The 13,588-nt window shown below is 47.7% G+C and overlaps 1 protein-coding gene across 1 annotated transcript in view; it reads right to left on the bottom strand.

The window, feature by feature from the left end:
- Positions 1-13,209, bottom strand: part of EPDR1 (ependymin related 1) — a 28,352-nt gene extending 15,143 nt beyond the window's left edge. Inside the window, exon 1 of the mRNA XM_054177145.1 lies at positions 12,883-13,209. Within this exon, the coding sequence (XP_054033120.1) occupies positions 12,883-13,130 (248 nt within the window). The 5' untranslated portion in view covers positions 13,131-13,209. The remainder of the gene's footprint in view (positions 1-12,882) is intronic.
- Positions 13,210-13,588: the final 379 nt, after the last annotated feature.

Raw genomic sequence — 13,588 nt, 5'->3', positions numbered from 1 at the left:
TCAGGTGTTTATTTGCCCTTCCATTTAGAACAAAGAGGCTGGATGATGTTTAAAATCTAACACAGGTTATCAACCTCACCCCAAATACTACCTCCAGCTCTGGTGTCCTCATCCTAAGAAGGACACAGAGCTGTTGGAGTGAGTCCAGAGGAGGCCACAAAGATGATCCAAGGGCTGGGATGCCTCTGCTGTGATGACAGGGTGAGGGAGCTGAGGGTGTTCAGCCTGGAGAAGAGAAGACTTGGGGGGGGGACCTTAGAGCTGCCTGTCAATACCTGAAGGGATCCTGCAGTAAGGCTGCAGAGGGACTCTTCATAGAGGTGTCTGGCAATAGGACAAGGGGGAATGGTTAAAAGCTGAGGGAGAGTAGGGTTAGAGAGGATCTTAGGAAGAAGTTCTTCAGAAGGAGGATGGCGAGACTCTAGAATAGGCAGCCCAGGGAGGTTGTGGATGTCTCCTGCCTGGGTGGGTTCTGGGTCAGGCTGGATGAGGCCTTGAGCAGCTGAGTCTACTTGAGAGGTGTCCCTGCCCATGGTGGGGAGGTCCCCTCCAATCTAAGCCATTCTATGAACAACTTGTCTCAAAGAGGCAACGTGAGGAGATGCTGGGGGGCAAACACAACATGTTTCATGCACTCTCACTCCCCAGAATGTGTTTCCACAAGCTTAAGCTGACTGTTGAATATTCTGGCTTTCATGATTATTTCTTGTGATCTTCTTTATACTGTTCTGGGCTTTGTTTTTAGGCACTTGCACTCCCCCTAACCTGTCTGTAAGAAAAAACACAGGAGAGGGCACATCTTTACCAAGCACATTGTCCAAATTATCCCTTTGATTCTTTTCTGGGACAGGTAGCTTAGCCAACAGATCTGACTGTGCAAATCCATCTGCGCTTTTTGCACACAGGTTTTTAAAGTAACACAGTGGCACAAGGAGGCATCCAAGTCCCCAGATGCCACCAACAGATAAGAAGAAAAGAGATTTATTTTTTTATACAGAAGATGCAGAGCAACAAATCTGGATCTTGTTAAACAGTGATGCATTAATTTGGGAACTAATTGTAGTAAGAATTCCTCACCCCGTATGGAACTCTGCTTTCCAAATAATGAATATCCTCTGAGAATTACCAGAACTGCCTAGCATGAGTAAACTTTCCAGTGCTGGCTGGCTAAAGTATGGCAGAATCCTAATTTTCCTGGCATGAAAAGTAGCTGAGTATGATAAAACCACAGTTGCAGATGGTATTAGGAGATACTGAGAGAATGAATAATGAGATTGTTCTTTGCTGCCCTCACTGCATCGACTCTGCTCCATGTGAGCATTCAAAAGCCTTCAGCACTGCCATGCATAAAACTACCCTTGGAAAACTTTGGGGAAAATCTGGCCATTCCTCCTCAGACACATCAAGAGGTACCCATGCAAACAGCAGGTTTCCATGCCAACAGATTGCTACAGGAGAGATTCCCAGCTGTTGAGCAGCTCAGCACTGTACACCTTCCCTGTGTAGGGTTTCACCCAAAGAAATAGCCAATGCCAAGCACATCACATGTTTAGAAACCCTCTTATCTACTGAGCAATCTAATTTGCAGCTGAAGTAGCATCTTCACCATGAATTCCCACAAAGAACTGGCAGGAGGACAGCAGATAAGGATTGTTAAGAGTGAAAGTACCAGAACTGACAGAGAAACTGATGGACAGCATCAGAGACTGAAACCTCGGTGGAATGTCTTGTAAGTAGTTGTCTTCATCACTGTCCTACACCATTATTTTTTTCTACAACTAGTCACAAAATCACAAAATGTTAGGGGTTGGAAGGGACCTCCAGAGACCAACCTCCCTGCCAAAGCAGGATCACCTAGGGCAAGCAGCACAGGAATACATCTAGGTGGGTTTGGAAACTGCAGAGAAGGAGACTCCACGACCTCTCTGGGCAGCCTGCTCCCGTGCTCCATCACCCTCACCATAAAGAAGTGTCTCTGTGTTGAGGCAGAACCTCCTGTGTTCTAGCCTGGACCTGTTGTTCCTTGTCCTGCCACTGGTCCCCACCAAAAGCAGCCTGGCTCCTTCATCCTGACCCCCACCCCTCAGATATTGATAGACATTGATCAGATCCCCTCTCAGCCTTTTCCTCTCCAGACTAAACAGCCACAGGGCTCTCAGTCTGTCTTAACAGGAGAGATGTTCAAGTCTCCTAATCATCCCCATAGCTCTCTGTTGGACTCTCTCCAGCAGATCTCTGTATCTCCTGAACTGGGGAGCCCAAAACTGGACACCCAAGGTCAGAATAAGAACAGAGCAGAAGGACAACGGATGTTTTTCTTCTTTACTGTGCTGGTAAGTGGTTACCATTCTGTGGAGGTGTTCTGGGGGGGCTCTTTTCCTCACCTCATTAAAACCTTAAGAACAGTAAGTTAGTTATTAATAAAAAAAAAGAAGAAGAAACCAGTTTGCTCCCAATGGACAGCCTGGGATATTGGTTACAGATGTCATGAAACTTTTGCTGCCTTCCTGCTGCCTCCAGTGAGGAGGCTGACACTGTGTTTTGGACATACACTCAGAAATATGAAATAATATTTGGCAGTAGCTATAAAAGAGCAGATTCTGAGGAGCACATAAAGTCCATCAACAAGGGTCAGTGAAACCATTTTTGGAATGAATTCCTCATGAACTATTCAAGTGGCCCAAAGGTAAATACGCACAGTGCCATTACAGTGCTGCTTTTTAAGTGGAGCAAAGAAACAAGGTTCACCATCAGTAACCTCAACATGAGATGTTGCAAGAGATGTGGTGAATTTCGGCCTTCTGCATTGTTCTGCTATCAGTCACAGTATCATATTTCATTATCAGCTGTCCTCAGGATAAATAATCCATGTAGAAAATCAGATATCCAGTAAGTATGCAGTATCACCTTCCATTTGAGAAGGGCAGATGAGTTTAATCAACTTAAGGATAAGCCACTTCTTGGACATTTCATGCTAAAAGACAATTTAGACTGCAATGAAGAGTTTCCTTTGGGTTTTCATAGTATTATCATAGTATCATAGTATTAGTCAGGGTTGGAAGGGACCACAAGGATCATCTAGTTCCAAGCCCCCTGCCATGGGCAGGAACACCTCACACTAGATCAGGCTGGCCAGAGCCTCATCCAGCCTGGGCTTAAACACCTCCAGGGATGGGGCCTCAACCACCTCCCTGGACAACCCATTCCAGGGCTTCACCACTCTCATGGGGAAGAACTTCCTCCTCACCCCAGCCTGAATCTCCCCACCTCCAGCTTCATTCCATTCCCCCTAGTCCTATCACTACCTGATATCCTGAGAAGTCCCTCCCCAGCCTTCTTGTAGGCTCCCTCCAGATACTGAAAGGCCACAATTAAGTCACCTCGGAGCCTTCTCTTCTCCAGACTGAACAGCCCCAACTCCTTCAATCTGTCCTCACAGGAGAGGTGCTCCAGCCCTCTGATCATCCTCGTGGCCCTTCTCTGGACAGCTTCCAGCACCTCCATATCCCTCTTGTAATAGGGGTTCCAGAACTGGAGACAGTACTCCAGGTGGGGTCTCAGCAGAGCTGAGTAGAGGGGGAGAATCCCCTCCCTTGACCTGCTGGCCACACTTCTCTTGATGCAGCCCAGGATGTGATTGGCTTTCTGGGCTGCAAGTGCACACTGAGAGCTCACGTTGAGCTTCTCATCCACCGGTTTTAATTTAGGCAACACAATTTCAGCCTTCTATCATCCAAAAGAAGTAAGGCCAGGATGGATGAGGCCTTGAGCAGCTGAGTGTAGCTGAGATGTGTCCCTACCCATGGAAGGGTAGGGACCAGGAAGGTCCAAGCAGATCATCTCTAAGGTCCCTTCCAATCTAAGCCATTCTGTGATACTCCTCCAGAATTCTAGAAAGCTTATTTGCTTTTTACCTGCAGGTTTTAGATGGCTCTTTGGGAACATTTGGGTTGAGAGAGTTATGCAAATTCTACACATACTGAAGTTTTGAAAGAAGCTCTTTTTCTATTTACAAAAAAAATAGAATAAAAATCAAAAAGAATGCAGACAGAGCTCCAGACTTGCAATAATTTGGTATCTATCAGTGATAGCTGATAATCCAAACTTGAAGTGACAAAACCTTACAGGGTTGGGTTGTTTATTGTTTTTTTCCAGGCCAGAAATTAACTCTGCATTGTTTTATCTGCAGAAGAAATCAGCTATTACACATGCAGCATGGCAACCACCCATTATTGCTGACCTTCCCACCACTCTTCCAATCGAGCAGTGCACACCACTGACCCTCATCCACAGGGCCGACGGACTGGGGTAATTTCCAACCCACCCATTCAGTCCCTCTTGCTCCTCCAGCGTGGACACAGGGGCAGCAAGACAGCGAGATCCAAGTGCCAGACAATTACTGAAGCAACAAGGAGCTATTCAGCAGGAAAAGCAGAAGGCTGGGTGGAAGTTCCCCCTGGGATAGATCTGGTCCATGAAATGTAGTCTGGGTGATGCCAGAATGAAAGGGTAAATTTCATAAGGAATGAATGGGATGAAATAGGCTTTCATGGAATGAATAGCTAAGTAGCTCTCAAGACATATGAAAATTTAGTAGCCAAACCCTGAAAAACTATAATAACTACAGTGAGAGCACTGTACAAGGGGAAAGTGCCTGCCAAATTCAGTTTCTGATGCCAGGAATTCTGAAAATTGTGAAAAACTGAAAGCAAACTCTGAAAAAAAGTGAACCTATGGTCATTGCTAAGTGATGGGAAGAGCTCTGCTGTCTGTAGGAATGTTGCTAGCTAAATTCTCAGAGCAAAAGCAAGAACTGCAAACATTACTCTTACCCACGTCTTGTGGTACAAGGGTAGCATCGTGTAACAAAGGACACAAAGCCACATGTGTGCATACCACCTTCAAAAGAATTATTAAGCTGGTTCTCAAACAAATGTTTGTCAAGAGTCTCTGTTTATAAAAGATGAACAACAGAAAAAGAGGTCCAAGTTCAGCTGAAAAACAAGTGATTCTTTCTTTGATTCCTTCTTTCTTGCAACCATCTGTCATGAATCAGGTTTTGGACAAGGTCAGTTGGGCTGCTGTTGGAAACCCCTAATTTACTCTTGGGTATGAAAGTATAAAAGGTACCAACTCCAGAAACTAAGAGACTACTGAAAACAAGGCCTGTCCCACGTGTTGAGTCCTCTGTACTTTCATGCATGGGAACAAGCTCTTGGCAGGAAATCCTGCCCTTGATCTGTGACTTTTTGGGTATCAGAGAGTGTCCATAATGCAGGCAAAAAGACATCTCCCAGAGCCTCAGGAGGACACAGAGTTTCCCTGTGGAGTCTCAGATTGCTTGTTAAAATACATGGCTCTCCCCCGGGGCCATAAAAGTGAGGCAGTAAACAAAAACAGCTGAAAGAAACAGGTCTGCTTGGCAGGGACAAGGAGAAGCTTCACTGGCCAGTGGCACCTCCAGGTTATGCAATGCCACCCTGGGCATAATGCTCCTTATTCTAGAAGAGCCAAAACATTGCACAAGGTGGCCCTGTTCCACCCAGACATCACCCCCTTCCCAGCATGCCAGATGCTATACTATGCCTCACAAACACCTTGGAGGAGAAAATAATTTCCCCTTTGAGTTAAGAAGAGCAACAGGTAAAAATACATGGAGAGAAAGAAGAGGCAAGTTGCTGAGCAGGCAGCTCCCTACAAGGAAGGCCAAGCTGAAGGTCTTCTGAAGATAGGCATGAAGTTGGCCATATGAGGGCCAGGAGTCAGACTGATGCTGCTGCAGCTACACAGGTCCACAGACTGAAAGTCACTGCCCAGACAGGCACAAGTCCACTTCTCCAGAAAGCAGCACTAGTGTGACAGGTACAGGAAAAGACTCTTCCCTCCAGTCCTTGCACAGAACTGATGCCTAAATCTTGGCTTGAGAAGAAAGCTTTGTCCTGTTTGCTACTATGTTCCTCCCTGAATTGTCCATGGTTTGTTTCAGCTTCTAATCTTACACATTTATTTACCTATCTCTTATTCATACTCTTACCTCTTGATGACATCTGGCCATTGTGGCAAGCATTCCTCTTCCCCAGAGCTCCTCCAGATGTAACCTTCTCCCATGTTATGAGACAGAGGAATGTGTTTATGGTTTTCCTGCATGACTCAGTATTATTTCTATGGCACTGTCCTTTCCTGGATTGAAACATCTAGTCATGTCCAGTTTAGCCATCAGTTCTCAGCAAAATGGAGAGGGTGGAAAGGTTATTTGAACACTTCAATGCTGCATCAGCTAATGATGTGGCATCCAGATCAAGGTACAAATTAGCACCATTTCACTGCCTTCACTTGCCTCTGAAAATGTCACCCAGCTGAAAGCCTGCCCCACGCAGTTAAGAAATGGACAAGCCTGTTGAGATGCAAAACAAATCAATTCTTCAGCAGGAGAAGAAAACCCCCAGGGCAGGATGACCTCTGACAGGAAGCACAAGAGCATAGAATCATAAAATCAGTAAGTTTGGAAAAGACCTCAAAGGTCATCAAGTCCAACCTGTCACCCAAGACCTCATGACTACTAAACCATGGCTTCAAGTGCCACATCCAATCCCTTTTTGAATACCTCCAGCATCCCCTGAACAACAAGGGAATGAAGTTATAACACAGGTAAATTCTCTCGTCACATGAATAAACCAGCAGCCATACAGACCAATGAACAGCAGTCAGCATTAAAATTAAGTACATCAGTGAGCAAGTGGATGGCAAAATGAAGTGCTGGGGAAGTGCAAATAAACATCATTTTGTTCTTCTAATGAACACTTCCTTCCCTGAACACTTCCTATCCTGTAACTGGCAATCAAATATCAACATTCATCCTTGGAAGTGCTGGCAGAGGCATGGTGTGGCCTGGATTCAGAGGCACAGGTTTTATCACTACATCTCCAGTTCCCCTCAGATGATACAACACTGAAAGCTGTCCACCACAGTCACACCACTGCTGCCATCAATAAGCCTAGAGCTTGAATGACAACTTCAGGTCTGGTAAGTATGGCCCAGCCTCAGGAATTTAGGACAAATTTCTATTGCCAACAGAGAAATGTATTTCTTGCACACACCTCCCATATATGTTACAAATGTTCATCTAATGGGAAGTCCTGGGACAGCTCCTTGTGCCAAAGGCAAAATTCTCATTGGCTTCACAAAGCTTGAAGCCCTGAGTTACCCAAATCTGCAGAAAGTAAGGGAAAATTCCATTTTTTCCCCCACCCAAACTCTTCAGCTTTCCAGGATGCTTTCAGGAGGAGGCTCAGAGGAGACCTTATTGCTCTCTACAACTGCCTGAAGGGAGGTTGTAGCCAGGTGGGGGTTGCTCTCTTCTCCCAGACAACCAGCACCAGAACAAGAGGACACAGTCTCAAGCTGTGCCAGGGGAGGTTTAGGCTGGAGGTGAGGAAGAAATTCTTCCCAGAAAGAGAGGTCACAGTATCACAGTATCACCAAGGTTGGAAGAGACCTCGAGGATCATCGAGTCCAACCTGACACCACAAACCCCATGATTAGACCATGGCACCAAGTCCACGTCCAATCTCCTCTTGAAGACCTTGAGGGATGGTGACTCTACCACCTCCCCGGGCAGCCCATTCCAATGACTAATGACTCCCTTGGTGAAGAACTTTCTCCTCACCTCGAGCCATTGGCCATTGGAATGTGCTGCCCAGGGAGGTGGTGGAGTCACCATCACTGGAGGTGTTTAGGAAGAGCCTGGATGAGGCCTTGGTGCCATGGTTTAGTTGATTAGATGGTGTTGGGTGATAGGTTGGACTTGATGATCTTGAAGGTCTTTTCCAACCTGGTTAATTCTATTCTATTCTATTCTATTCTATTCTATTCTATTCTATTCTATTCTATTCTATTCTATTCTATTCTATTCTATTCTATCAGAGTCCCTTCTCCTTCCGGCACCTCAAGGAAAATAGAAGATATAGGAACTGCATCATTCAGGCTATCACCTGGTCTTAGCTCTCTCCAACGTCCAGGATGCAGGAGAACCTCCTAAATCCTGCCCCTGGGAACATGCCACTGCACAGCTGCTAGGACAATACTGGAGCATATCCCCTCATCCTGCAACTAAGGGAGCCCTGGCACACGCCTCTGACTCAGCCGAGGGACAGCCACAGCCACAAGAGGGAACACTGATGGAATACACATCCCTGGGAAGAGGATGTGCCCTGCACCACCCTAGCATGCCAGGCACTGAGACTGTGGGGAACCAAATGGGCAAGGAAAATCTGGACAGCATACAAAGAGGAAAGAAGGCTCTAGCACACATATTAACTGGGCATGTTTCTGGAGGTATTTCAGTAAATGCTCTCTTGAATACCTAAAATTGTTTAGAATTATTTGCCCTTTTACATCTAGGAGACCTGGATCCTTGACTTAAACAGGATGCAGTGGAAGGACTGATGCATCAGCTGGTAAGGTGTCTGTCCTCTGGATGCTTTTGTCCCTCAGATTTCTCAGAAAGCAATGTCCCCTCCTCACAGAGGTGCAAGATCAGTCCTAAATGAGAAGATTATGGTTTATCCCTCAGAGGAGATCCTTTTTCAGGCAAACAGCATTTGGTCCTGTGAGAATAGGTGTGATGCTGCCAGTTGTGCCACCTGAATTGCATCAGGCCTCAAGCCAAGTGGAGCCCAGATTAAGATGGTAAATAGAAAGAATTCTTTCATCACATTTGTTTAGCTGTTCTGTCCTGTCACCATCAACTGCCTGCATGTTCTCTGCGAGCACAGAACAAATTATGAACTAGAATATCATCTCCACTCTAGGTCTCTAGCAAAACAAAGCAAAACCAAACAAAAGCTGAGGCTTGTACAGCCAACCCTCTGCACCGTAACATCACACAGCTCTTGGTAGAACAGCTGCTGCATACTTCAAGCAATTGCCTAGCATCTGACTGCCAGCCCACAGGCATCACAGCAGCTTTCCAGTGCCTGCTTTCCAAACTCACCATCACTACCAGCAGCAGACACCTAAAAGAACTTGGCAGGTTTGAATACCCTCCCTCAGTTCTTATTCCCAACAGTGATTTAGAAAGAGGGCAGTTTATGAAGCGTTTTAGAGCCCAAGAACTCAGGTTAGATTTGGAGGAACTGCTGAAAACTCAGTTCTACGTTTCACTGCAAATTAAGAGGCTCAGAAGTCAGCACACTCTACACAAACTTGAAAAATGGGGGTTAGGTTCTCAAGTAACTAAGACAGTTCTGAAGATTTTACCCATGACCATTGTTCATTCCCCTAAACATTAAGCTGCAGAAACCACTCCCAAAACCAAGTCTGGGAAACAAATTTGCAGTCCCTCTGGGCAGCTCAATACTTAGCCTGTTGAGTCACCCTAATGACCACAGAACGGATGGATTGTATGATTTTCATAGGTCAGACACTGCTGTTTTTCCTGTACAATCACACAGCCTAAAACAACTAAGAGCTACTTGAGATAAGTCAGACACGCGTGCCCACACGCTGCTGATTTGGAGAAGCCACCACCCCCTCTCCAGCTGAACGCTGCTGGGACATTTGCACCTGACCAGCTGCTGCTTGTCCTCAGTCAAGGACAGGGAGTGACACATGCAAGCAAGGATCCTGCTGGAATAACAGACATACTTCTCTGAACTATTGGACTAGCAGTTTGTAATGCCAAGTGAAGGAGTTCATCCTTGCCCAGAACTCTGCCTGTCTTTTGCAAACACAATTGAGATGAAAGAAATTGCCAGCATAGAATCACAGAATGGCTCAGGCTGGAAGAGACATTGGAGGTCATAGAATCATAGAATTGTTAGGGTTGGAAGGGACCTCAAGGATCATCCAGTTCCAACCCCTCTGCCATGGGCAGGGACACCTCACACTACAGCAGGCTGCTCACAGCCACATCCAGCCTGGCCTGAAAAACCTCCAGGGATGAGGCTTCCACCACCTCCCTGGGCAACCTGTGCCAGTCTCTCACCACCCTCATGGGGAAGAACTTCTTCCTAACATCCAATCTGAATCTACCCACTTCTAGTTTTGTTCCATTCCCCCCAGGCCCTGACACCCTCAAAAGTCCCTCCCCAGCTTTCTTGTAGCCCCCTTCAGATACTGGAAGGCCACAATTAGGTCTCCTGGGAGCCTTCTCTTCTCCAGACTGAACAACCCCAACTCCCTCACTCTGTCCTCTTAGCAAAGCAGCTCCAGCCCTCTGCTCATCCTTCCACAGAGCAAATCAGATGAATTTCCAACATGTATGTTCAGTAACAGCTGAAAGTGTCAGGTCTTCCTGTGGTTATCAGCCTGCAAGCCCTGCCACACAGGCAGATCTCTGTGTCCTTGATTAACCTCAGTCATGGAACTTCAACAGGGCTGCATCTGATTAAGGTCCACATTTGCAAGCTTCAGAAAACACTTTGTCCAAAAACTGGGTTGTTTTGGCCAACCCTGATTGCTGCATGAAAGTCACATCTGATAGGAGTAAAATGTACCTAAGAGCTCAGGACAGCACTGCTTTTCTTGTTGCTTTTGTAGTCACTGCCTTGGTGTAACGACCCTTTTCTTTCCAGAGTCGAAGAGGAGAGGGGAAGCTATTTTTCCAAAGGCAGGATAAATCCCCTCACCTCTAACTTCTGAAGGCCTCAGCTTATGACTCACTGTGTCCACAGTGAAATGAAGCTGTGATCACAACTCCAATCCCAATCCAACACACACTGAAGTCCATGGGATTTTTTTTCCGTGGACTTCAATGGAAGCTGGATCACGCCCTCAACAGACACTAGCTGAGCACAGAACAAAACCAGCCTCCAGTTCTGGATGGCAGAAGACAGCGTCAGCCTGGAAGCAGCAGGGATCACTGCGGTCAAGGACTGTCTGCAGCAAAAATCTAATGCAGGAAAAGCCAACAGAGAGGTGCCTCAACAGCACCTGTCTGCACTCTGGCTCCTTCTAGCACCTATAAGCCCAGAAGAAACTGTGTCCAGAGCAAATATTTAACACAAATGTAAGAAAGGAAGACCTTGGCAAAAGACACAATCTGGCCCAGAGTGGACAATATAGAATAATCATTCCATCTTGACATCATGTTTTCAAATAAAATAAACATAAGCTTCAAAAAATGAGCTCAGAAGCTAGAAAAAGCTTGCATCAGACTTTTTAGTACCATTTTATGCTTGTTAAATGTGAAGGTCAACCTAGGACTTTGAAAAGAAGGGGAGTACGAGCACAGCCACCCTCAGACTCTATGTTGTGGGTCAGCAGGCCACCAACAGACAGCTATTATGTTGCCTTTAACATTCCTCATAAGCCTCCTGTGAAGAAAGTGGGGGGAAGCTAAGCCTGAAAATGAAAACTAAAATAGCTTTAAGAGTGTTTGTGGACTGTTAGAGAGAGGACCAAGGAAGAGCATACACTTTGGAAAGACTGAAACAAGGGTTATGTGATGTGGGTAAGAAATTGATCGCTGTCAGGAGGAAAAAGACTGAAACAAGGGTTATGTGATGTGGGTAAGAAATTGATCACTGTCAGGAGGAAAAAGACTGAAACAAGGGTTATGTGATGTGGGTAAGAAATTGATCACTGTCAGGAGGAAAAAGATTGAAACAAGGATTATGTGATGTGGGTAAGAAATTGATCACTGTCAGGAGGAAAAAAAAACAAGAACAAAAAGGAATATTGATCATGCACTAGCAGAGACCATTTAGTCTGCATGATACAGCATTTATAAGCTGGTCTTCACCATGGCTTATACATCCCCAAGACTGATGCACGGTTATCTAAACAATTTCTAAGTGGGAGGGCTGGAGGTACAGGCAGCCTGGCTACCTCCACACCGGGAGAGTTACTGATGCTCAGTACCCAGAAACATCTCACTCAGGAAGGCCTCTCTGGGATGATCGTTTCTCCCACCCAGCCTGTCAGGGCCTGAACTTGGCAGGCTGAGGAGAAAAATCCAGAGGTTTCCTCAAGTCAGCTTTCTTTCAGCAAATCAAGAAATGCAGGGCATGAGAATTTTGCTGAGTTAACTGCATCCCTAACAGACACACACTGTATAAGCTCAGAGCAGGGCAGTGGGTGCCATGTGAAAGAGTCCACTGTTCCACAGGTAAGGAACAGATGCTCCTCACACCCGTCACTGACTTAGCACTTGCAGGAACCCAGAACAACCAGAGGGCTTGTAAAACGTGACTCCAACTTGTCAACACACTATTGGGCTGCAACCCCTCCCCCCCGACATTGCTCCTACATCTGAGTGGAATGGCTCAAATTCGTGCACGTGTGACTATCCCACATCTGGGGCTGCATTTTTGGACATAGTTCCCATTCCATCTGGGGAAAAAAAAAAAGGAGAAAAAAAAAAAGGAAAGAAAGAAAAAAGAGGGAGAAAGGAATTGTCCCCCAAGGGTAAAAAGCTGACACTGTTGATCATAAATGTCGACAGGCAGACTAATAGATTAGATACAGATTAGATAGATAAAGTGTAGGTAGAGCAATAGATACCTGCAGATCGATATTGATTAAGTATTGGTATAAGTATTGATATGGAATATAGGAGATATTGCTATAGATAGGCATTGATAGAGGCAGAGAGAGATACAGACACTGAGTGAAAGTGATGCCGGTGCCAAATTTTAACCCCCCCGGCCATTCTGGGTAGCTGTCCCTGGCAGCCCCTCCCGCCCCTCCGAGGTCGCTCTGCAGCTCCCCGTCCCCCGCACCGGAGGTGCCGCCCCGCAAAGGCGGGGGGCGCGGGAGACACCCCTATCGCCCCACACCCCCTGGGAGGCGTCTCCGGGCTCTGCGCCCATCATCCCCTCCCCGCCTGGCCTGGCTCGGCCCGGCCCGGCCCCGCCGCGGGGTCCCGCTGTCGACACCTACTTCTTGCAGGGGATGAGCGCCTTCCTCTCCTCCAGGATGCGGAGGCGCTGGTTGGGGCCGTCGTAGGAGACGAGGGCCCGGGTGTTGCGGCCCGTGCCGTGCTCATAGAACACGGTGCGTCCTTCCCACTGCCGCGGAGCCTGGCACGGCTCAGCCTCCGCCGCCGCCGCCCCGCCGGCCAGCAGCAGTAGCAGCCCCAGCCGCAGCCCCAGCCCCGGGCGCCACAGCCCACCCGCTGCCCGCGCCATGCTCCGCGCACGGCTCGGCTCGGCACCGCGTACGGCCGCCCCGCACGGCGCGCAAGCGGGCGGGCAGGCAGGCCTGCGCCGGGGGGGCGGGGGCGGCCCGCCTCCAAACCCGCATCACCTCGGCGGGGGAGAGGAGATTTCTGTCACCTCTGCCGCTAGCAAGCGGTGGGCAGTGAGCAGCGGGCGTCGGGGACCTTCATATTCCCCTGCCACCACCCTCCCATTGCACCCAGGGTGGGCGGCAGAGTTTCCTTGCCCGGGTCCCCGAGGAACGATGCCGAAAGGGCACCTGCGATGCCCGAGCCTTGGGGTGGTTCTGGACATTCTGTGGGCTTTGGGTGGGAGGGTACACGCGAGCAGGAGGGACCTGCAGGACGAAACTGCGCTAATGTTTGCTCTCGTGGGAGGGATTTCGGTGGCTGTCCAGGGACAGTGTCCCCAGGCACTTAACAGCCCTG

Source organism: Dryobates pubescens, chromosome 38 (assembly GCF_014839835.1).
Source record: "Dryobates pubescens isolate bDryPub1 chromosome 38, bDryPub1.pri, whole genome shotgun sequence".
Classification (NCBI taxonomy): Eukaryota; Metazoa; Chordata; class Aves; order Piciformes; family Picidae; genus Dryobates; species Dryobates pubescens.
This window is presented reverse-complemented; position numbering and strand designations above follow the sequence as displayed.